The sequence below is a fragment of the Thalassophryne amazonica genome, chromosome 3 (assembly GCF_902500255.1).
Source record: "Thalassophryne amazonica chromosome 3, fThaAma1.1, whole genome shotgun sequence".
Taxonomy (NCBI): Eukaryota; Metazoa; Chordata; class Actinopteri; order Batrachoidiformes; family Batrachoididae; genus Thalassophryne; species Thalassophryne amazonica.
In genome coordinates, this window is record NC_047105.1 from 77,426,002 (window position 1) to 77,450,824 (window position 24,823).

A 24,823-nucleotide genomic window follows, 5' to 3' on the forward strand; every position below is an offset into this window, starting at 1 on the left:
GATGCTGCGTTTACGTACCATTGGAAATTACAGGGTAAAGTCAGCCTGTTGGTTTGGATTTTTTTTTTTTTATCTGGGTGGGGGGGTCAGCTTCACTGGGCTCAGGCACCTTATATAGGCAGAAGTAATCATTTGTGTGGATACAATTAATTATTTTGCCACAAGCAACTGCTGAATTTGAAACAACAAAAAAGTTGTGCAATTTCCGACGGTACTTGAACACAGCATCAGCGACAGCAGCAGCTCCTGCGTGTGCATATTATTTTTTATTAAATATAACTATATGAGTTTAGGAAAAAAACACCTCCGTGTTGGAAGTCTCACAGGACATGTTGTGGCATGTCCAGCTGTTACACAATTTCTCGGATACTCACTCGACTGAAAAGCCATCGAAAGCCGTCTGAATCTTCCGAATGGTTTCCAACACGGAGGTGTTTTTTTTTGTTGTGCGCCATGAGCGGCTCCGTGCCGACGCGCGAATTCCTCCGCACGTCTTTCATTACAAAATCCCCTGTAACAGTGGAATGTGCCACAAAAGTGCTATGTCCAGCTCTGTTGCCATTTCTGTGGTAGTCACACGATGTCCCGGATCAACACAGCATTCAGTTTGGAAATGATCTGGTCGTTCCAGCCTGTCGATGGCCGCTCGGTGCGCCGCGCGCCCTCCACCGCTGTGGGCCATCTTTAAAAAGGTTTTAACAGTCCTTAATCCATGAGACGCTGACAGAATCTTCACCGAAAGCCATCTGAATCTTTTGAATGGTTTCCAACTGGCTGTCTCTTAACAGTTTCTGAAAAAAAATTCATGGAGCAAAGCGGCAGTCGCTCTGCCATTTCCCTGACAATGAAAATCTGACGAGGGGGCTGGACCAGTGCTCACTCAAAGCCTGCCCACAGGCGAATGACACAACCGACAGGCGTGAAAAAACTCACGCATGCGCACGAAGGTTCAAGCTTGGCTGATGCAAGCGCACATGATTCAAATCCATATAGTTTTTGAAAAAAATAAAAAGGTCCGTTACTTTTTGGACAGACCTCGTATTTTTACACTTTTATTTATTCCCCCTTTTGACAGTTTTCTGTTATAAATCAATATATATGGCTCAGTAACGTAATGCAGCGATAGATCAGCACCACGACACACCAGAGTTTTTTTTTTATTTGAGCAAGATGTAGCGCCCAGCATATCATCCAACAGTGAGGATTCTGATGATGGAGATGATCCCTCTTTTCCTCTGGATGAGGAACCAGAGCAGGTGGGTCCACCAACATGCGCACAGATCTCTACAGCTTCTGTTTGCAGTTTCTCCAGGACTCAGGAGCAATGAACTGCATTCCAGCGCTGAGTCCTGGAACTCAGAGATGCAGACACACTGCTCCAGCTGTGGCTTCAGGCACCTTTCGTTTAAAGCGTCGAGATCAACGTTAGCTTTGTTTAGTTCCTCTTGTATGCCTTTCGCACTCTTGCTTCACAGGCTACTCTGTGATAAGGCTCTTTCGTCCACCTTTTCCCAACGAATTGTGACTTTACTTTTTTGCCTTCATTCAGTAATCGTCATGTGCCGTGTGACTGGGCCATTAGATAGACTCTAATCTTTACCTCCAAGTTGTTTTTTCAGTCAGCCATCACTGTGAACCCTGGACTGTTTCCATGCAACATCACTGTCACTGCATCTTATGACAATCTTGTGTTGTGCTTTTTGTTCTGTCTTATTAGTATGGCCATAGCAGATCGCTACCCCACTGAGTCTGGTCTGCTTGAGCAGGTAGCTCGGCAGAATAGGAGTGGAACTACTAGTATGTAGACCTGAGTTCAATTCCCGTTCACACTGTGTCCATTGACAGGGTACTTTACCTGCATTGTTCTCGTCAACCTAGCTGTAAAAGGGTACCGACCTTGGATGGGGAAGTAACTTGTGACAAACTGGCATCCTGTTCAGGTAGAGTTGCAGATGCTCATCTTCTTAATGCTATGGGATAAGCAGCTGCACAAATAGGCCTGAGGGCCTATACAGGACTTACTTCTTCTGGTTAGAATGGCCATAGGTCACCCCACTGAGTCGGGTGTGCTTGAGGTTTCTTCCAAAAACTCAAAAAATACAGAGGAAGTTTTTCCTTACCACTACTGCCATTGTGTCTGTTCATGGGGTCGGTAAGGCCAGGACATTGCTCATGTGTAGCACTTTGAGAAACCATATGTTGAGATTTGGCACTGTATGAAATAAATTCAACTGAAGTGAAAGTCATCTACATATGACTTCTGAAGTCCACAACATTCAACTTGTCATGGATCAGACTGTTAACCCCAGTGCAGAGAGCAGGCAGATGAGCAGTTCTTCTTCTTCTTCTTTCGGCTGCTCCTGTTAGGGGTCGCCAAGCAGAATCGTTTCCACCTCACCCTATACTCTGTAACTTCCTCTGTCACACCAAATATCTGCATGTCCTCCCTCAGCACACCCATAAACCTCCTCTTTGGCCTGGGTCTAGGGTTGCCAACTCTCTGAAAAATAAATAAGGGACACCTCACTGGCAGGGCTGACTGGCCCATGGAAATATAGACTGGAATGGACATGCGCGCCTCTATCTATTATCGTCACTCAGGACAGGAAGGCGCCATTACTAAGGGTGGAAATGTGCAGCTCATCAATAACAAACTGACCGCTTTTTTTGCACTAGCGTCACTATTTCTTAATGGATTTTAATAACTGTAGGCTTGTTTCAAAGCCATTTGAAAGCTCTTTCCAATGCACCTATGCATGTGTGGGTGAAAAAAAAACTTTTATGTAAAATGCAGAAATTTGGGGAAATTACGACAAACTGTGCTGCTTTTCTCGCTCTATTGTCGCTATTTGTTAACAGATTATAATAAAAGTAGGCTTGTTTTAAAGCCCTTTCATTGCTCTTTCTAATGAACCCATACATGTCTAGGTAGAAAAAAATGTTTTATGTAAAGTGTGGAAATTTGTGGAAAATATTCCATTCTGTTCATTTACTGTGATTTTTTTTTTCCTGTCATCATAATTCTCGATGGATTTTTATAAATGAAGCCTTGTAAGTTGTATTCATGCTAATTAAAAGGTCTATCGAACCCATACATGTCTGGATAAAAAAATCCTTATGTATTAAAATATAAATCTGAAGTATGCCTTGCCATTGTGCTCATTTACCTTGCTGCTTTTTCCACTGTAATATTACTGCTAGTCTTTTAATGACAACAACATATATATGATTTTTACTAACATTTTATTACAAGTAGATATAAAGCCATTCAGAATTTATGACTTTTGACCCTCAGTCAGGGTAAAAAGTACCTCCTCCATCCCCTCCAACCACACTGTTAAAATTTAAATGCCTCCTGTGACCACCATGTATATATCATATTAAACAACAGCTGCAAGTATATATATATATATATATATATATAGACATAAATATATTTAAACATTTTTGTTTCCGCATGTGAATGCAGCTTAATGAAAAGAACTTATGGTGCTGAGTTATAGTCTCAGTATATTGACATTAAATTGCGGCATAACGACTTTAAAATAGACATTTGTTTTACATACTCAACAAAAATATAAACGCAACACTTTTGGTTTTGCTCCCATTTTGTATGACATGAACTCAAAGATATAAAACTTTTTCCACATACACAATATCACCATTTCCCTCAAATACTGCTCACAAACCAGTCTAAATCTGTGATAGTGAGCACTTCTCCTTTGCTGAGATAATCCATCCCACCTCACAGGTGTGCCATATCAAGATGCTGATTAGACACCATGATTAGTGCACAGGTGTGCCTTAGACTGCCCACAATAAAAAGCCACTCTGAAAGGTGCAGTTTTATCACACAACACAATGCCACAGATGTCGCAAGATTTGAGGGAGCGTGCAATTGGCATGCTGACAGCAGGAATGTCAACCAGAGCTGTTGCTCGTGTATTGAATGTTCATTTCTCTACCATAAGCCGTCTCCAAAGGCGTTTCAGAGAATTTGGCAGTACATCCAACCAGCCTCACAACTGCAGACCACATGTAACCACACCAGCCCAGGACCTCCACATCCAGCATGTTCACCTCCAAGATCGTCTGAGACCAGCCACTCGGAGAGCTGCTGAAACAATCGGTTTGCATAACCAAAGAATTTCTGCACAAACTGTCAGAAACCGTCTCAGGGAAGCTCATCTGCATGCTCGTCGTCCTCATCGGGGTCTCGACCTGACTCCAGTTCATCGTTGCAACTTCACACAGCCATTGAAGAGGAGTGGACCAACATTCCACAGGCCACAATTGACAACCTGATCAACTCTATGCGAAGGAGATGTGTTGCACTGCATGAGGCAAATGGTGGTCACACCAGATACTGACTGGTATCCCCCCCCAGTAAAACAAAACTGCACCTTTCAGAGTGGCCTTTTATTGTGGGCAGTCTAAGGCACACCTGTGCACTAATCATGGTGTCTAATCAGCATCTTGATATGGCACATCTGTGAGGTGGGATGGATTATCTCAGCAAAGGAGAAGTGCTCACTATCACAGATTTAGACTGGTTTGTGAGCAGTATTTGAGGGAAATGGTGATATTGTGTATGTGGAAAAGGTTTTAGATCTTTGAGTTCATCTCATACAAAATGGGAGCAAAACCAAAAGTGTTGCGTTTATATTTTTGTTGAGTATAATTACATTAAGGCTCTTGTACTGAAAAAGTAAACAATACTTACAATACTTATAGCTGTTGTCGCGCACCTTTTCCCCATTTGCATTATTTTTGCTTTCTTTTTGGTTTTTTGTTTTTTTCGAGGAGGAGTAACGACGTTACAGACATTGCTGTTCGTAGGCATATCTGCAGTGCCAGTGTCGGTGTCGGTATCAGCCATGCTGCTATGGTCGTCCGACGACCGTCGTCGGCTCATGATTCTCGTCCGGGATCTTCTTGCGAGCAGATGTCCCTCGACCAATGAGATAAGAGTGATTCTGTATCGTCAACTCGTGTCTGTCAGCTCATTGGTGAAGAACAGGAGAGAGGCTGGGATCAAATTTACCGTAAGTTTCCATATAAAGCGCCAGACTTTTTGATTCTCACAGAAATACGGGACAAACTGCGTCCCGTTTCAGGTCAATACGGAACGCACACTTTTATTTCCAAATAAGGGACGATTCCGTTTTTCAAGGGACGGTTGGCAACCCTACCTGGGTCCCTCCACTGCACATGTCCAAACCATCTCAATCTCACTTTGGCTTCAAACCGTCCCACCTGAGATGTCCCTCTGATATGTTTATTGTCACTCCTGTTCATTCTTGTCACTCCCAAAGACAATCACAACATCTTCAGCTCTGCCACTTCCAGCATGAAATAAGTATTTGATACAACAGACAAACAGACCTTAATATTTGGTACAAAAACCTATGTTTGCAATTACAGCGGTCAGATGTTTCCTGTAGTTCTTGGCCAAGTTTGCACACACTGCAGCAGGGATTTTGGTCCACTCCTCCATACAGATCTTCTCCAGATCTGACTGGAGAGAGACAGAGACTGGACAGGCCACTCCAGGACCTTGAAATGCTTCTTATGGAGCCACTCCTTAGTTGCCCTGGCTGTATGTTTTGAGTCATTGTCATGCTGGAAGGCCATCTTCAATGCTCTTACCGAGAGAAGGAGGTTGTTTCCCAAAATCTTGCAATATATGACACCATCGATCCTCCCTTCAATACAGTGCAGTCGTCCTGTCCATGATGTTTCCACCCCCATACTTCATGGTTGGGATGGTGTTCTCGGGGTTGTTCTCATCCTCCAAACACAGCAAGTGGAGCTTATACCAAAGTGCTCAATTTTGGTCTCATCTGACCACATGACCTTCTCCCATGCCTCCTCTGGATCATCCAGATGGTCACTAGTGAACTTCAAATGGGCCTGGACATGTGCTGGCTTGAGCAGGGGGACCTTGTGTGTAGGTGACCGAGTCAAGCCCTACGTACCGGCCCGGCTTCTGTGTTCCCAGGGCGCAGGGCTACTTTGTGCCCCTCGGGTGAATAAAAAGTCTGCGGACCACCGAGCTTTCTCTTATTGTGCACTTGTTTTGTGGAATGGTCTCCCTACATCGATAAAACAGTCAGATTCTGTAAAAACTTTCAAGTCCAGACTTAAGACGCACTAATTTTCCCTTTTGTATGGCTAGCATGCGTCCTACCCTTTTAAATTCATTTTATTAGTAAACAGAGCAGGTTGCAGCCTAAACTTTATCTAAAGTCTGGGATTTTTAGTGACACTCAGGGCTAGTGGCTGGCGATCACCTTTGTATTTCTTCTGTTTTTCTTGTTGCTTAATGCTGACAAATTATACTGTATTTGTTGCCTTTCTGCCACCTGATTGTTTTTTCTCTCTCTCCCTCTTTCTCTCTCTCTCTGTTTTAGGTGCAGCTCCATCCAGAAGTGGGAGTGGGTGTCTTCTGCAAACTTCCTGTCTTGTACACCAGCATGGACTCCCAAAATTTCCTCTATATTTGCACTGTCAATTGTATCAGTAGCAGAGGGTCACCCCTTTGAGTCTGGTCTGCTTGAGGTTTCTTCCTCAAATCATCAAAGGGAGTTTGTCCTTACCACTGTCGCCTGTGTGCTTGCTCTGGGGGTTGGCAAGGTTATGGCCCAGTCACACGGCACTTAACAAAGGGTAACGAAGCCCTGACGAAACAAGAAATCTGGACTTTCATTGGCATTGTTTAACCTTCGCGCAGCTTCGTTCCTGCAGCTGGCACTTCGTCAGGATTTTGAAAAATTTGAACGAAGGGAGACGAAAACCTCAATTCATCTATGTTTCGTTTTGCTGTCGTTCTTGACGTTTTTTAATTGTTTGTTTAGTTTTTGTAACGTTATTGTTTAATTTGACTTTGCTGGAGCAGCTGAATGTTTTCACACAGTGCAGAAGCCCGTTTCTGAGCGCTGAGGCTGCTGCTGCTTCATGTACCGTTGGAAATTACAAGGCAAACTCAGCCTGCTTGCTTGGATTTTTTTTTTCTGTGTGGGGGGGGGGTCAGTTTCAATGTGCTCAGGCACCTTACATAGGCCAGAAATAATCTTTTGTGTGGATATAATTAATTATTCTGCCACAAGCAACTGTTGAATTTGAAACAACAAAAAAGTTGTGTAATTTCCGACAGTAATTGAATGCAGCATTAGCAGCAGCAGCAGCTTCTGCATGCACTTATGATTTTGTATTAAATATAACAATATGAGTGTAGGAATGATAATCCAGTCCTTCTGTACATGTGGCAACAGGTAGATGAATCAAAATGATTATATAAAGAGCGCGCGTTCACACGCACTGATTAATTTACTGCTCTGATATATTCAATCATCTTTACACTTATATTTATATTTATTCTCCCCTTTGACAGTTTTCTGTTATAAATCAATATATATGGCTTCGAACATAATACTGTGATACAGCAGTGACCATGGCACACTTTTTTTTTTTTTTAACTGGAGCAAGACGGAGCAATAAGTGTGTGATTGGAGACCACTGACACAAGAGACATGATGTCAATATCTGTGAAAATGATACCGCACACGAGGACCAAATCCAGGGTATTTCCAATGATGTGTATCTAACCCTGAATACAATGCTGGAATCCTAATGGATCCATAATGTCCATAAATGATTTGCAGAGGGGGTCAGAAGGCTTATTCATATGAATGTTGATGTCATCAACAATCAGAATGTTATGTGCACAGTTTGCCAAGTTAGAAACTCCCCAAATTCACCTCATATTTCAGAATATGGGTCTGGGGCCTATACATTATGAAAGCAGACTACAAACTAAATTCGATGCACCCAAGGAGAATAAAAATATAACCTGGAAACATTTGATTTCTGGGAATTCAGGGAAAAATCTCATCATTATGATGATGATTCATGTTCTGTTGAGGCTGTAAAATCAATTTGATTTGTGTAATCTACTTATAGGTGTTCCCTTCTATCACATTATAATTGTTAATAGAAATATCTGTGATAGACTGGCAGCTTGTCCAGAGTACAATCGCTGGGAACTGGTCCAGCACCCCTGTGACCGTTAACTGGAATAAGCAGGTTCAGGAATAGGATAGCTGGATGGATCATACAAATATTACAGTATCATGACACTACACACAACAAAACTCACAGTTGATGGTGCCTTCTGCATCTGTATTATAGTGGGCGAATGACTCCCATAGGTCACCACCATCACTATGCATTAGTGCACGCACTGTCACCGGCCAGTGTGGGGGCAAGAATTTCCCTCCAATACAGACTGGATCGTCTATGAGGGCACGAACTGGACTGGCTGTTAACAGGGGGGCTGGTCTGTATCTGCTGCTCCTTCGAACTGCACCTACACAGAGAAAAAATACTTTTGAAGGCAAGTTCTTTAGAGATGACTCTGGTATTTAAATGTCCCATAGGCGTAGGAGGTGGGGGGGGCTCGGCAAAATGCTCAAATTCGGGCAGATGGGCTGGGAAATTCGGGCATGGGCCATGTTAAGGAAAATATGTTTATGTCTAAAAAATATTCCAAAGGCCAAGAAAAAAAAATTGATGAAATTTTACTCAAAGGGTGGTGACCATCATCAGTGTAGTAGAACAGATGTCTTCAACTCCATAGAATCTGCCAGGGTTTAGGGTTGTAAATGCCAGCATGAAGCCCACTCCTTCAAGTCCAAAGCCCAAGCAGTGCTGCCTACTGGTGGAGAGTAAGAGAACTAAGGGCCACCTGTGGACCAACCAAAGAGGTTATATACAGTGGGGAAAATAAGTATTTGCCCCCTGTCAGTTTTGCAGGTTTTCCCACCTACAAAGAATGGAGAGGTCTGTAATTTTTATCGTAGGTGTAATTCAACTGTGAGAGACAGAATCTAAAAAAAAATCCAGAAAATCACATTGTATGATTTTAAAATAATTAATTTGCATTTTATTGCATAAAATACGTATTTGACCCCCTACCAACCAGCAAGAATTCTGGCTCTCACAGACCTGTTCATTTTTCTTTAAGAAGCCCTCTTATTCTGCACTCTTTACCTGTATTAATTGCACCTGTTTGAACTTGTTAACTGTATAAAAGACACCTGTTCACACACTCAATCAATCACACTCCAACCTGTCCACCATAGCCAAGATCAAAGAGCTGTCTAAGGACACCAGGGACAAAACTGTAGACCTGCACAAGGCTGGGATGGACTACAGGACAATAGGCAAGCAGCTTGGTAGAAGACAACAACTGTTATGATTATTTATTAGAAAGTGGAAGAAACAAGATGACTGTCAATCTCCCTCGGTCTGGGATTCCATGCAAGATCTCACTTTGTGGGGTAAGGATGATTCTGAGAAAGCTCAGAACTACACAGGAGGACCTGGTCAATGCCCTGAAGAGAGCTGTGACCACAGTCACAAAGATTACATTAATAACACATGATGCTGTCATGGTTTAAAATCCTTCAGGGCAGCAAGGTCCACCTGCTCAAGCCAGCACATTTCCAGGCCCATTTGAAGTTCACCAGTGACCATCTGGATGATCCAGAGAAGGCATGGGAGAAGGTCATGTGGTCAGATGAGACCAAAATAGACCTTTTTGGAATCAACTCCACTTACCATGTTTAGAGGATGAGAACAACCCCAAGAAAACCATCCCAACCATGAAGCATGGGGGTGGAAACATCATACTCTGGGGGTGATCTTCTGCAAAGGGGACAGGACGACTGCACCGTATTGAAGGGAGGATGGATGGGGTCATGTATTGCAAGATTTTGGCAAACAACCTCCTTCCCTCAGTAAGAGCACTGAAGGTGGGTCATAGCTGGGTCTTCCAGCATGACAATGACCCCAAACACACAGCCAGGGCAACTAAGGAGGGGCTCCGTAAGAAGCATTTCAAGGTCCTGGAGTGGCCTGGCCAGTCCCCAGACCTGAACTCAATAGAAAATCTTTGAAGGGAGCTGAAACTCCAAACCTGAAAGATTCGGAGATGTGTTGGAGGAGTGGACCAAAATCCCTGTTGCAGTGTGTGAAAACCTGGTCAAGAACTACAGGAAACGTCTGACCTCTGTAATGGCAGACAAATGTTTCTGTACCAATTGTTAAGCTCTGTTTTTCTAGGGGGTCAAATACTTATTTTATGTAATAAAATGCAAAATAATTATTTAAAAATCATACAATGTGATTTTCTGGATTTTTTTTAGATTCTATCTCTCACAGTTGAAGTGTGCCTACGATAAAAAATTAGACCTCTCCATTCTTTGTAGGTGGGAAAACGTGCAAAACTGACAGGGGTTCAAATATTTATTTTCCCCACTGTATATGAGTACGAGAGGCCGCACTTGCACTGAGCCATGTCCCGTCAAGGAGGCGTGGTTGCCATTTTAATTCCGGGCAAGTTAGGAGGCAGCACGCATAGAAGTTCAATTAGTCTCGTCAAGAAACAGGTGGAATATGCCGGAAAGCTGTGCATGTTGGCAATCTCACAAACGGAGGACCAAGGGACACAGTATTTCCTTCCATAAGTAAGTGGTTTTGGTTATTCTTGTCATTTTGTCCCTGACATTTGGTTGATAAACAGGTGTATGTTTCCTGCCCGTGCCTGTCGTCCGAGGACATGGACCATTAACTCTTCACTTACACACCCCACTGACTTCATGAATGAAACTCGGTCAATAAAGGATAATTGTGTAAAAGTAATATATACTGTATTTATAATGTAATGGTTTTAGGAGCTGCGAATTTCAGAAACCCGCTGGGGGTTTCTGAAATTCGGGCAAATTTAGTTTCGCCCCCCCAAATAGAACCCACCTCCTACACCTATGAAGTGTCCTAATATTAACATATGAAAATTAAAGACTGAACACAGATTTGCTCAAACTCCTTTGTGCCCAGTACCCTGCATTCCCGCTTGTATGTCCTTCTGTTTACAAAATAACTTCAAAACAGTATTATTACTAAACTTGGTAGGAAAAGTCCTTGGGTGAATGACAGAAGATTAACGTTTGGGGTAGACTGGTCAAAGGTCAGTGTCATCACAAATACTGCCTGAAAAACATTTTTCAGGGCATCGCCACAATCAACAGAGAGACGCTGTGAAGCTTTTATCAATCAGTAAATAATTTGTAATTAAATCATCAAATCATATCCTAGCCGTGCTTGCGTGGGTTCCCTCTGGGTGCTTCGGCTTCCTCCCACAACCACTAGGTTAGGTGAACTGGAGATGTTAAATTGGCTGGAGATGTGCGTGCGGATGTGACTGTGTTTGTCTGTCTATATGCGACCCTGTGACAGACTGAAGTCCTGTCAAAGTAAGTACCCTGCCTCACTCCCAGTGACCGCTGGGATAGGCTTCCCCTGACGGTGACCCCTAATTGGAATAAATGTGTTTAGAAAATGAATGAACATCATAATTGTCCGAAAAATACATTTTCAAGGACTAAGTAAACTGATCTTGTCTGTGAAATTCCAGAAGTCAACTGCAGATACGAGGTCTGTTAGAAAAGTAACGGACCTTTTTATTTTTTGCAAAAACTATACGGATTTGAATCATGTGTGATTGCATCAGCCAAGCTTGAAGCTTCGTGCGCATGCGTGAGTTTTTTCATGCCTGTCGGTTGCGTCATTCGCCTGTGAGCACGCCTTGTGGGAGGAGTGGTCCAGCCCCCTCGTCGGATTTTCATAGTCAGGAAATTGGCTGATCGACTGCTGCTTTGCTTCATCAAAATTTTTTCAGAAAGTGTGAGAGACAGCCAAGTGGAAACCATTTGGAAAATTCAGATGGCTTTCGGTGAAGATCTTATGGGGATCACAGAGATTAAGGACAATTACAACTGGATTAAAGACGGCCCACCAGGGTTTGCCTTTTAGAATAAATAGTTGTGTGCCTTAAGGGCACCAAAATGTGAAAAGTTTGGTGCCCCTCAGAAAAGTTCGGTACCAAACCTACCGCTACGCAGCATAGCGGCAAAGCAACTAGGGGGGGTCTGGGGGCATGCCCCCCACAAAATTTTGATATAAAAGGATGCAAATTGTGCATTCTGGTGATATCTGGGGCAGATTTGGGGTGAAATTATGGAAGAACAAAAAACGAAAGAGATCCGCACAGCCAGTTAGCTCCCAAACAAGCCTTTAATAACACACCAAAGGTGACGTTTCGGGCCTCGCCCTTCATCAGACAGGATGAAATTATGGAAGGGAATTTTTGTGTTTTTGGAGTAATATTTTCTGAAATTTCGAAATTTTCTAACCTTGTCAGAAGCTGAGATGACCCCATGCCAATATGCACAGGCAGATTGGCATAGGGTCATCTCAGCTGCGGATGTTTTATTAAACATCCAGCCCATTAACAATCATGGCTGCCATGAGTGTTGATTACACTTGTGATTACAGAAAATCTATTATCAGTCATCATGGTCATCTGCCATTCTCTGCAGCACTTCAAGGTGTTCTTCCTCAGAATCAGAATTAAGCTCAGAATCTAAGGCAGCTCTTCCCTCAAAAACTCTGTCATAATTGTGTTTATAAACCAGTCACCATTTGCTTTTATTATACATCTGTGTAGTTAATAAATAAAATAATCTTCACGGATGATTTGCTCGCGCGCACACGTAGAGAAATAAAAAAAAAACTCTCCGCTGGCTACTGTTTGCTCTTCCCTCAAAAACGCTCCATTTGATCTGTGTATAATAAAACGCGGCATTACAAACAGAGGAGAAGAACATTTTTTGATGACGTTTTGTGTGTATGTGTCGGTCTCAGAAAGTCATTCATTTCAAATTTTGTCCAAATTTGAAATGAATGAATGAATGAAATAAAAAAAGGTGGATTCCAGTCGGGAATGCAAGTCTAAAGAGTTGTGTGGTGCCCGCCCCCAAAGTAGGGTGCCACGGGTTCTCGGGTAACCGCTAAAATCGAATCCTGCAGCCCACAGCGGCGGATGGCACGCCGCGCACCGAGCGGCGATCGACAGGCTCAAACGACCAGATCATTTTGAAAGTGAACGCTTTGTTGATCCGGGATGTCGTCTGCGTACCAGAGAAATGACAAGACAGCTGGACATAGCACTTTTTCGGCACATTCCACTGTTACAGGAGTTTTTGTAATGGAAAGAGGAGTGGAGAAATTCCTCACGGAGCCGCTCATGGCGCGGGACGAAAGCGCCTCCGTGTTGGTCTCACAGGACAAGCCCTAACATGCCCAGCTCTTGCACCAATCGGAAAATTCAGACGGCTTTCGGTGGCTTTTCAGTCGTGTGACTATCCGAGAAATTGTGGATGGGCTGGACATGCCACAACATGTCCTGTGAGGCTTCATCACGGCATTGCTTTTTGTTCTGTGCTCTGCGCCTCCGTCCCGACGCGCGAATCCCTCTTTGTTGATCCGGGACGTCGTCTGACTACCACAGAAATGGCAAGAGTTTGACATCAGCACTTTTTCAGCATGAAAAGACGTGCAGAGGGATTCATGCCGAAAAAGTGCTGATGTCAAACTCTTGCCATTTCTGTGGTAGTCAGACGACGTCCCGGATCAACAAAGCGTTTACTTTGGAAATGAACGGCACATTCCACTGTTACAGGAGTTTTTTGTCATGAAAAGACGTGCAGAGGGATTCGCGCGTCGGGACGGAGGCGCAGAGCACAGAACAAAAAGCAACGCCATGATGAAGCCTCACAGGACATGTTGTGGCATGTCCAGCCCATCCACAATTTCTCGGATAGTCACACGACTGAAAAGCCACCGAAAGCCGTCTGAATTTTCCAAATGGTGCAAGAGCTGGGCATTTTAGGGCTTGTCCTGTGAGACCAACACAGAGGTGCTTTTGTCCCGCGCCATGAGCAGCTCCGTGGCGAATTTCTCCACTCCTCTTTCCATTACAAAAACTCCTGTAACAGTGGAATGTGCCGAAAAAGTGCTATGTCCAGCTGTCTTGCCATTTCTCTGGTAGTCAGACGACATCCCGGATCAACAAAGCGTTCACTTTCAAAATGATCTGGTCGTTTGAGCCTGTCGATCGCCGCTTGGTGTGCGGCACGCCATCCGTCGCTGTGGGCCGTCTTTAATCCAGTTGTAATTGTCCTTAATCTGTGTGATCCCCATAAGATCTTCACCGAAAGCCATCTGAATTTTCCAAATGGTTTCCACTTGGCTGTCTCTCACACTTTCTGCAAAAATTTTGATGAAGCAAAGCAGCAGTCGATCAGCCAATTTCCTGACAATGAAAATCTGACAAGGGGGCTGGACCACTCCTCCCACAAGGCATGCTCACAGGCGAATGACGCAACCAATAGGCGTGAAAAAACTCACGCATGCGCACAAAGGTTCAAGCTTGGCTGATGCAATCACACATGATTCAAATCCATATAGTTTTTGCAAAAAATAAAAAGGTCCGTTATTTTTCTAACAGACCTCGTATGTGCTGAATTTTGTGCAAATTGGAGTGGAAAAAAGAGACATTTTTGACCTCTGTGTTATGTGTCGGACGTGGTCGGAGCACCGACCCAGCGTTTGACAGTACCCAGCACGAAATAAGCAGAGCACGGTTCAAAAGATAACAGAATTTAATAATCATAATAAGTGCAGTGATAAACAACCAAAAATGTCCGCGGTCTGGTGAGGTGAAAACACGGCGCGCTCTCAGCAGCGCAAACGGTCCGGAGCCACAGCAGTTCGGACCCAGGGACCCCGCCGACACCCCCCAGGTGGCCGCGACAAACCGAGTCTGTGAAGAAAGAAAACATGAGGTGAGTCCAACACTCTCCACCCAGAGAGACACAGCTCAAAAGGGTGCACACAATCAGCAAACACTTCCTGGCTTAAATATATATCAGCTTCTCACCCTGCAGGCACGGAACAACTCAGTTCAAATCTCCACTGCAGCAGAAGCTGATTAGACAATTAGCATAACGTGACAGCTCAATAACACAAGGTGTGAGGGACACCAAATCCACTGTCATTACTTCATAAAAGTCACCAAAACCAAATTACCTCAGGAAGTGTGCTGAAGAGCGTGAGACCTCACCCAATCCTCCTTCACAGACTGTGGCGTCAAACCTGGAGCGGTCTCTGCGTCCGTAATGGTGAGATTGTTCTCCTGACGTCGATCTCACATGTCTGCTCACAAGGTCGAGTCTCTGGCAATCACACACTGTGCATTCAAGGTTTAAATGCAGCAATCTCTGATCAAGACAGAATACACCACAGCTGTGAGTCCTGATGACCTGCATGTAAAAACAAGCCTCAGGTGTTCAGGGTGAGGTCCTAATGCTCAGCCACTCAGTCCTGAATGCATACCACCTGGTGGGAGAAACAGAAAACAAAAACAAAGCCAGCCAAACACCCCAGCCCACAACAGTACCCCACCCTCACGGGAAGCCTCCCGGCGACCACACGAACCTGGGCCAGGAAAAACACCCCCCTCCAGGGACCATGGCTGGAATGTCGGCTGGGAGCAAAAAAAAAAAACACCTCCTGCAGCTTCAGTCTCAGCTCCGTGTGCTGACGATCCAGCTGGGAAAGCCTGTCTCCAAGAGCCGAGCGTTACTGTGCTCTGAAGACAGCTCCGTCGTCAGCTGCTCAACCTCATGTGAATTTCATCATGCGGTCATTGACCCTCTCAATGTTGAGCCTCTCTTCTAGTTTTTCCTTCAGCTGGATGATACGAGCTTCCAGCCGCCTCTTCTCTGCCAACAGGGAACTGTGTTGAGACTATAGATCTCATCCTTTCACTCCCTGAGCCTGTCTGCAGCAGACAGCTCCTCCTGGATGTGTAACATGTCTCCCTCCATGGCTTTAAGCTTCTTATCACTGTCTTTAGCATTATTAACTGCTTCATCCCCGAACATTCACAGCTCTTCCAGTCCTCTCATCTGGTCTTTCATTCGGGCCTGCAGTTTCTTCAAGTGCTATAAGACATTATCGCGATTTTCAGTAGCATCTTCAAGATGGCCTTCAAGCCCTCCCAGATCCAGCTCCCGTTTCTTCTTGGCAGAGTGGGCCTGGAAACATTACCTATATACATCCTCCAGCTGAATCTTCATCTCCTCCAGTCGCTGCTCCATGGCACGGTTGGACCTCTTCAAACTATGAACTCTTTCCGAAGTCATCCGTCTCGATCTTGAGCACTTTATTAAATCGGTCAAGTTCATCTTTCAGGTCTGTAAGAGTCTTTAACTCTCTTGCCAGGGTCAACACTTTTGTCTCCTCCCTGGCCTCCGCTTCGGCACGATCATACTCCTCTGCATGTAGAGTAGCAATACGTTTCTCTTTGGCCCACATCTGGTCAGACTTTTTTTTTTTTTGCTTCCTCTCCAGATTGGAGACGATCTGCCGAAGGTGGTCCTGGTGCCACCAAGAGGTCATCCATTTCTCTTGCTGCAAACGGATCTCTATCTTATCCAGTTTGTCCATAGGCTGAACTTTTCTACTCCAGCTGCCACTGAACACCGTCCAAATTCCCACTGGGCTCCTTTGAGGCCCTCTTCAGTCCCCTCTACTGACAAGGGCGTTCTATCCTGCCTTTGTCTTTCTTCAGCCAGCTGAGTCTAGAGAACAAAGACGTACTTCTCTACAGTCTTCTTGCTCTCGTTCTCGTCTTTCAGCTTCTCCCGCAAAATATACCCCCCATACTCCATCTACCCTAGGCAGATGGAGAAGGAAGGTGTCTACTGGACTTCCTCTTGGAGCAGCTCCTGAATGTCCTGCAGCTGACACTCCAGTGCAGATATATCTTTTGTTAAATTTGATGGTCTTGCCTACTGCTTCATTTAGCGGACCTATTAGCGTCTCCACCTCTGACTGCATCTTTGCATTCGTTTCTGTCAACTCTTGCTTCTGTCATTCACTTTGCACAGATTTGGCCAGGAGTTCATAAACCTGTGCATTCAGCCTTCTTTCGACCATGTTCAGAGTCTGCCTAGTCACAAAACAAGAAAAACACAAACAACCATACCAACACCCCCCCCCCCCCTCCCCAGAGGACCGTCCCATCAAACCCGGGAAGAGGAGAAAAGAAAAAACAAAACACAAACCAAACTTAAGCTTGCAAAAAAAAGAAAAATCTAACACCCCCTCTCCCCCCGGACGACATGTAGGGACCAACACCCCCCAGAGGACATCCCGCCAGCTCCAGGAGTAATAACCACAGCCGAGGTCCCTCTGGGATCCAAAGTCACCCACGGGGGCTCCTAGCGCCTCCCAGAGGACCGTTCCATCAAACCCCAGGAGACACCCCCCCCCATGACTAACAACAGACCCAGCCGTCTACGGCTAGATGGACCCACAGTCATTTCCCCCCCAGAGGACACCACAGTCACACCCTGAGGGCGGAAACTGGGGGAAAAATAAACAAACAAACCAAACAACAACCCCAACCCCACCCCCTCAGCGCAGGGGAAACTGGAAGTACGTCCAGTGTCACCAACCATGACTATACCCCAAAAGTCAACCGGGAGGAGTGGAACAGCGGTAATGGCGTACGGCACAAGACGGCGCCACCCCTCAGACTTTTAAACCAGCCACCAGCTGCGGGTATATTCCACTGCCCCAAACCTCAGCTACGCCGATGTCGTACGGCTCAAAGGCGCGCTGAAGCCGGAGGTGGAACAGGGAATTAACAAAAAACACCCCTAAACCCCCCCCCACCCGGGTGCAGAGGTTACCTGGGAAACGCCCAGCATAACCGAACTGCACCACCCCAGCAACGCCAATGGCAAACGACACAGAGGCGCGCCAAGGCTGGAGGTTGTAAAGGGAATTAAAAAAAAAAATAAAAATACCCCAAACCCCCCCCCGGGTGCAGAGCTTACCTGGGAAACGCCCAGCATAACCGAACTGCACCACCCCAGCAACGCCGACAACGTACGGCTCAAACGGCTGGGGCCAGAGGAGAAGACAGGGGATAAAAAAAAATAAAAAACCGGGAGGTGAAACCAAAATAAATAAAAAAAGAAAGACCAACAGACAAACATAAAGTCACCTGGGTCAAACTATGTTCCAGACAGCCTGCATTTTCAACTCCACCAGACCACAGACAGTGCTTTAAAACCCACAAAAAACAACAAATTAACCCCTGATAAAAAACACCTCATACTAAAACAAGAAACAGATAATAGACCAATAAAAAAAAACTAACATTGGCCTACATCGTCAAGTGCAAAGGATGGAAAATACGTTTTTCCATTCTTTGAACCTGAACGGTAATGTGACTCTGTCACCAACAGAGGGAGCCAAAGTGCCAAATAAGAAATCCCCGTGGTAACAGAGTAAAAACCAATACACACTGCTGTAAATGACAGCAGGTTATAACAAACAGCTTAAAGTGCAAACTAAATACCACCGGGGCTGCTACAACAGGCATCGGAGCCAGCTGCACGGGAGGAGACGGGGCTACAGCCGTAACAGCGGGGTGCGACGCGACCCAAGCTGTGAACTCCGCCATGCATGCACCAATGCGCACAACCCGGGCGGAGAGCACCCACAACTGATCCCGGATCAACTCCAACATCTGCTGCAGCTTTCCCGGCAAAAACACCATCTCTGCTTCCGCTGGTCCATTGTTAAATGGCCAGAGACTACTGTTATGTGTCGGACGCGGTCGGAGCACCGACCCAGCGTTTGACAGGACCCAGCACGAAATAAGCAGAGCACGGTTCAAAAGATAACAGAATTTAATAATCATAATAAGTGCAGTGATAAACAACCAAAAATGTCCGCGGTCTGATGAGGTGAAAACACGGCGCGCTCTCAGCAGCGCAAACGGTCCGGAGCCACAGCAGTTCGGACCCAGGGACCCCGCCGACACCCCCCAGGTGGCCGCGACAAACCGAGTCTGTGAAGAAAGAAAACATGAGGTGAGTCCAACACTCTCCAACCAGAGAGACACAGCTCAAAAGGGTGCACACAATCAACAAACACTTCCTGGCTTAAATATATATCAGCTTCTCACCCTGCAGGCACGGAACAACTCAGTTCAAATCTCCACTGCAGCAGAAGCTGATTAGACAATTAGCATAACGTGACAGCTCAATAACACAAGGTGTGAGGGACACCAAATCCACTGTCATTACTTCATAAAAGTCACCAAAACCAAATTACCTCAGGAAGTGTGCTGAAGAGCGTGAGACCTCACCCAATCCTCCTTCACAGACTGTGGCATCAAACCTGGAGCGGTCTCTGCGTCCGTAATGGTGAGATTGTTCTCCTGACGTCGATCTCATACGTCTGCTCACAAGGTCGAGTCTCTGGCAATCACACACTGTGCATTCAAGGTTTAAATGCAGCAATCTCTGATCAAGACAGAATACACCACAGCTGTGAGTCCTGATGACCTGCACGTAAAAACAAGCCTCAGGTGTTCAGGGTGAGGTCCTAATGCTCAGCCACTCAGTCCTGAATGCATACCACCTGGTGGGAGAAACAGAAAACAAAAACAAAGCCAGCCAAACACCCCAGCCCACAACACTCTGCCCTCAGTGACCTTGACCATTGGTAAATTTGATCGGACCTGAGCAATTCCAAAGTCTAACTACATATGTGTGGTACATTAGCGAGACAATCAAGTTAAAAATCAAAATTTTTGACTTTTGATCCCCACTGATCTCAAGTCCTTTATGGCCAACTTAGAGCTGTCTGTTATCAACATATTAGTTTGGTGGACCTGAGAGGAGTCTGGGAATAGACAGACAAATGTTCAAATTTCAGTCTGATACTTCCTCAACTAATAGGACTCGAGTACTTAGGGGTCTATACCAAATCACAGAATTGTTGAAGTACCCATATAAGATGTTTGGTACATGCCCCAGTAATCCTGTCCTGAATTTGCAATATATCAGCGTTGGATGTGGCAAGATGTCAGTCCGCTGTTTTGTGCCGCAGTTCTGACTGCTTTCAAACGTTTGGTGCTGTCTCATTGTCTCACAGAGTGGTGACGATGCAATAAATAAGAGCAACACATCTGCTGTGAGTCTTACAACCACATTTTATCCTGTTATTTTCCTTCAAAGTCTGTGCACGTCCTCTGACTCTGTTAGCGAGGCCAGAACAGCAACTAAGAATAGAGAACAACCCCACATCTGCAGAAAGTTAAAACAAAAAACTAATGCCTTGCTCCCCCCAAACACTCACAGTTTGTTTCTGAGGAGGGCACAAGATGCAAGCACAGATCAAACCTTCTCGCCTGTCACTCAGGCACAGTGTATACAAAATTATTCACAGTGCTGCACATTTTCCAGTTTATTATGTTACAGTTACAGCCTTATTCCAAAATGGATGAAATTCCTTTGTTTCCTTAAAATTCTACACACAATACCCCATAATGCCAATGTGAATTTTTTTTTTGATTTTTGCAAATTTATTAAAAATAAAAATAAATAAATAAATCACTTATACGTAAGTGTTCACAGCCTTTGCCATGAAGCTCAAAATTGAACTCAGGTGGATCATGTTTCCACGGATCACCCTTGAGATGTTTCCACAGCTTAATCTGAGTCCACCTGGGGTGTGCCTTTTCATTTGAAAAGTTATCTGTAGGTAGGTGTGTGCCTTTTCATTTGAAAAGGCACACACCTACCTACAGATAACATTTTTAAAACAACCTGCTTTAAAGGTCCCAATCAGCACAATGGCCTCCATCTTCTGTAAATGGAAAATGTTTAGATCCACCAAGACTCTTGCTACAGCTAACTCCATGTCTAAACTGAGTGATAGTCAGGGAGGTAACCAAGGACCCAACAGTCACTCTGTCAAAGATCCAGCATTCCTCTGTGGAGAGAGGAGAGCATTACAAAAGGTCAACCATCCCTGCTGCAATCCACCAATCAGGCCTGTATGGTAGAGTGGCCAGACTGAAGCCACTCCTCAGTAAAAGGAACATGGCAGCCCACCTGGAGTTTGCCAAAAGGCACCTGAAGGACCATGAGAAACAAAATTCTCTGGTCTGATGAGACAAAGACTAAAATCCTTGGCGTGAATGCCAGGCATTATGTTTGTAGGTTAGCCAATACCATCCCTACAGTGAAGCAAGGTGGTGGCAGCATCAAACTGTGGGGATTTTTTTCAGTGGCAGGAACTGGGAGACTAGTCAGGATTTAGGGAAAGATGAATGCAGCAATGTACAGAGACATCCTGGATGAAAACCTGCTCCAGAGCGCTTTTGACCTCAGACTGGGCTGATGGTTCATCTTTCAGCAGGACAATGATCCGATGCACGCTGACGTCAGATTGCACCATTTGCAAGGTCCTCTAACAACGCCACTGTTAGTGCCATTTTACGCATCACTTTGCTCGTGCCTTTATACCCATCCACATAATTGCAAGTACGTGGGTGTGTAATGTTCATCAGTGTGTCTCTGATGTGCACAACATCACTCTGATGACTTCTTGTTTTCACACTATTAATGGCTCCCTGCGTCACATGTAAATGTTGGAGATGTTACAATAGCTGTAGAAACGTGCGTACGGCAGCCAGGATTTTTGCATGACGCACCGCACATTTCCACGCTCAAGTCACTTTTGATACATCTGCACGCAGACGTGGAGACAGGCGTACGCCAGGTTTTTGTGCATACGCACGCTTTGTACATGAGGCCACAGGCCTTATCCAGTCGGAAAGATGATATATATATATGTGTGTGTGTGTGTGTGTGTGTGTGTGTGTGTGTGTGTGTGTGTGTGAGGGGGGTGGGTGTGTATTGCTTCAAATGAAAATAATTAAGGCTTATTCATTTAAAATCTTAGCAATCTACAAACATGTTGGTTGTGATGTAAATTTGGGATAGGGCAAAAGCAAGGGTTCAAATATGAATAAAAGACACATTAAAAATTAACAATCTGATAAATATGTAGTGATCGTATCAGAACATCATTTTCCAAAACCCTTTGCATTTCATGTCTAAATTTCTTTTTCAATTATTCATTCGATACAGCGGTTACATATCAAAATATTTTAGTTTGACAAAATCGCTGACTCTTACATGAACACTGTGTTTCCTATATACATTCTAAGGTTTGAGCACCACAGTCAGATTTTACAATGAGTTCCTGAACATTTGCTCTTACAACAACACTGCTATGAAACCACTGATCTGATCAACAGCAATAACTACTGCAGAAAGCAGCATTAAAATCTGATCTTAATATTGTAACTGAAGGTATGGTGAACAATTTATATAAAATCAATGCTGTAATTAATTTTTTGCTGGATAAATAAACATATAAGACATTATTTCAAATATCCCTGCAAATGTAAGTACAGCAGTGGATTTTTGTCATGCAGAATGCATGTTGCATATTTCAGAACGAAACACAAAAGACGAACTAAAATGTACTTCTTACCCACTGCAGGGTGCAAACATTTCATCCTCCTGAAGAATGGGATCATGATGTCTTCTGTGCTGGCGTGTCTGTGTCCAACCTGTGTCAGTCTCACGTGGTTAATCTCCAACAACACAAAAGTAGACTCAAAGTCAAACACCAACCTGCACAAAATGTAAATATGAAACTAGCTGCCGTTACATTTTAAACGGATCCGGTTATTACAAACGGTTTCTTCTATTGGACGGTAATAACACTGTGGAATTTGTTTGGACTTCACAGCGCAGATATGATTAACACATGCTGATTTATTTTTAGTTTCCTCTCAGCAGTTTCTCCGCACAGATCTGACGTTCTGTCCGGATCCACCAAGAAGTTTCTTGCCATTTTCGATCTTTGTTCTCGCAATAAATATATAAATTTGCAACGTGCAAACTACTGAGGATTCTTACCGGTGTGAGTTTTGTCTTAACGTTCTTTGGAAAAGCTTTTCTGCATTTTCAAAGCCGCTATGACAAGTGGAGACATGACGAGTAAAAAAACAAAAAAGGTCACGTGACTCATGGGGCCATCTTGGTTCCAAAATAGTGTTCGCTGTTAGTCTATCTACATGTAAATCCAGCTATTTTATTTATTTATTCACTGAAAATGCCGGGGTTGTTGTGCATTGGGAGGCACAAATAGACACAACAAGGGGTTCCAGATGATTCCCTTCAGATCTGAACAGAAGAAACATTAGGGAAAATAAAGTCATCCTTGTGGAATGGAAGCGACTTCATCTTCAAAGTTTTAAGAGGTAAATTTATCGTTCAGTCCCATGTACAGTAAAACTCACTTAATCCGTCATTGTATAAACCAGATATTCGCTGTCACCAGACAAAAAGTCCCAATGTTTTTTGTATTGTTTTCCATGTAAAATACACCATATATAAAGGATTTTGTATAATGGATTGGATAAAATGCCCTGTCCGATCGCACTGTATTTCCATTACAAACCCCAAGCAGTCTGGACGTGCACAGTAACAGAGGTACAAATTAAAGTTCAGTGCTTGCCGATTTAAGGAAAGTGGGACCGGAGTCATTTCCCTGGTTAAAAGGCCGACTGTTTATTTTTCACACTGTGCTCAGACTCGGACCCGCAGTCTGGATGTGCACCTGTTAAATCAAACACAAAAGGCTATGATTTGATACTTTTCTGCTTTCACTGCTTCGTCTGCCATCATATTATAATAGTTTTTACAGTGCGCACGCTGATTACACATTTACAGCACAAAATCAGTAAAAGAGGAAATTGTACAGCTTACCTTTGATTTGGAGGTGATGACTAGAAAGAAAATCTTGCTGAGGGTCAAATTAGTCCATAATAAAGCATAATCCAGAGACAGAGAACTTTAAAATTGTCACGCACGCCATTGCATGACACGGAGTTACAGCTGTGCAGCTGCATAAATCAGGCTTTAAATTAATTAAATAAATCATCATAAGTTGTAAATTTATGGAAATTTGCTAGCTTAACTATTTTTATATTTATTTTGATAGCACCTGGGTGTAAGTAAGTAATGTTTATTTATATAGCATCTTTCACAGACAAGGAAAGTCACAAAGTGCTTTTAAAAAGGCACACACAGATAAACATTCTGTGAAAAATACAATTTACATCACAATTCACCCACTGACATTTCAAATCCCGCAAAACCTCGGAAAGGTCGCTGCACTGCGAGATCTCAGTAACATTGAGAACTGCATTGAGATGCTCTGATCGGGCTGCACTTTAACCGCTGCACACAGACAACACCATTAACATCGCAACATAAAACTATTTTTTATATTGTGCCTAAAACTCTCATGAATATATTCTCTGGGTTTATAGATGTTGTTATTGCGTTTGTTTTATGTAAACATGCGAGAATCGCAGGCTGTCTCTCCGTTATTTTCAATGGGAGCTGCTGTGAGCTACACTCGCTTCCTGATCATGTCATTCTGGGGGAAAGTGAAGTTTGCTCTTTAACGTCTTGATTATTGTTCTTTACAACACTGTTTGAGACTAATATATATAATATGTCTGAAATTCGGTTTGCGTTTATTAAATTCCACACAGATTAAACGTAGCAGACACTGATTATTTGTTACAATTGTTTTAGCAAGTTCAGGGTATCATGCATGCAGGCTGTTATTAATGTGATGAAAAGCATAAAAAAAAATTACATTTTTGTAGTATAATATTAATTTACAATTGTCATCATGTGGATTCTCTATGTGGTTTGACTGCAGCGACTCTCTGACGTGCAAGGGATTATGGGATATGTCAATAGGGTGAATAAAATGACCTTAAGACACACACACAGTGGTCATAAAATACCCCTCTCACTACTATGGTTTGAATGCCTGGAGAAACAGATGGATTTTAAGTTTGCTCTTAAAAACATCAACAGAGTCCAGTGAACAAAGAGACAAAGGGAGGTCATTCCAGAGCCTCGGCACAACGGCCTGGAATGAGCGATCTCCTCGG

At 44.0% G+C, this 24,823-nt stretch overlaps 1 protein-coding gene across 1 annotated transcript in view; it reads right to left on the bottom strand.

Annotated features, from left to right (window-relative positions):
* Nucleotides 1-22,527, bottom strand: part of LOC117507113 (peroxisomal succinyl-coenzyme A thioesterase-like) — an 82,902-nt gene extending 60,375 nt beyond the window's left edge. Inside the window, exons 1-2 of the mRNA XM_034166884.1 lie at nucleotides 22,336-22,527; nucleotides 8,159-8,368 (exon numbers count right to left, since the gene is read on the bottom strand). Coding sequence (XP_034022775.1) covers nucleotides 8,159-8,368; nucleotides 22,336-22,381 — 256 coding nt within the window. The 5' untranslated portion in view covers nucleotides 22,382-22,527. The remainder of the gene's footprint in view (nucleotides 1-8,158; nucleotides 8,369-22,335) is intronic.
* Nucleotides 22,528-24,823: the final 2,296 nt, after the last annotated feature.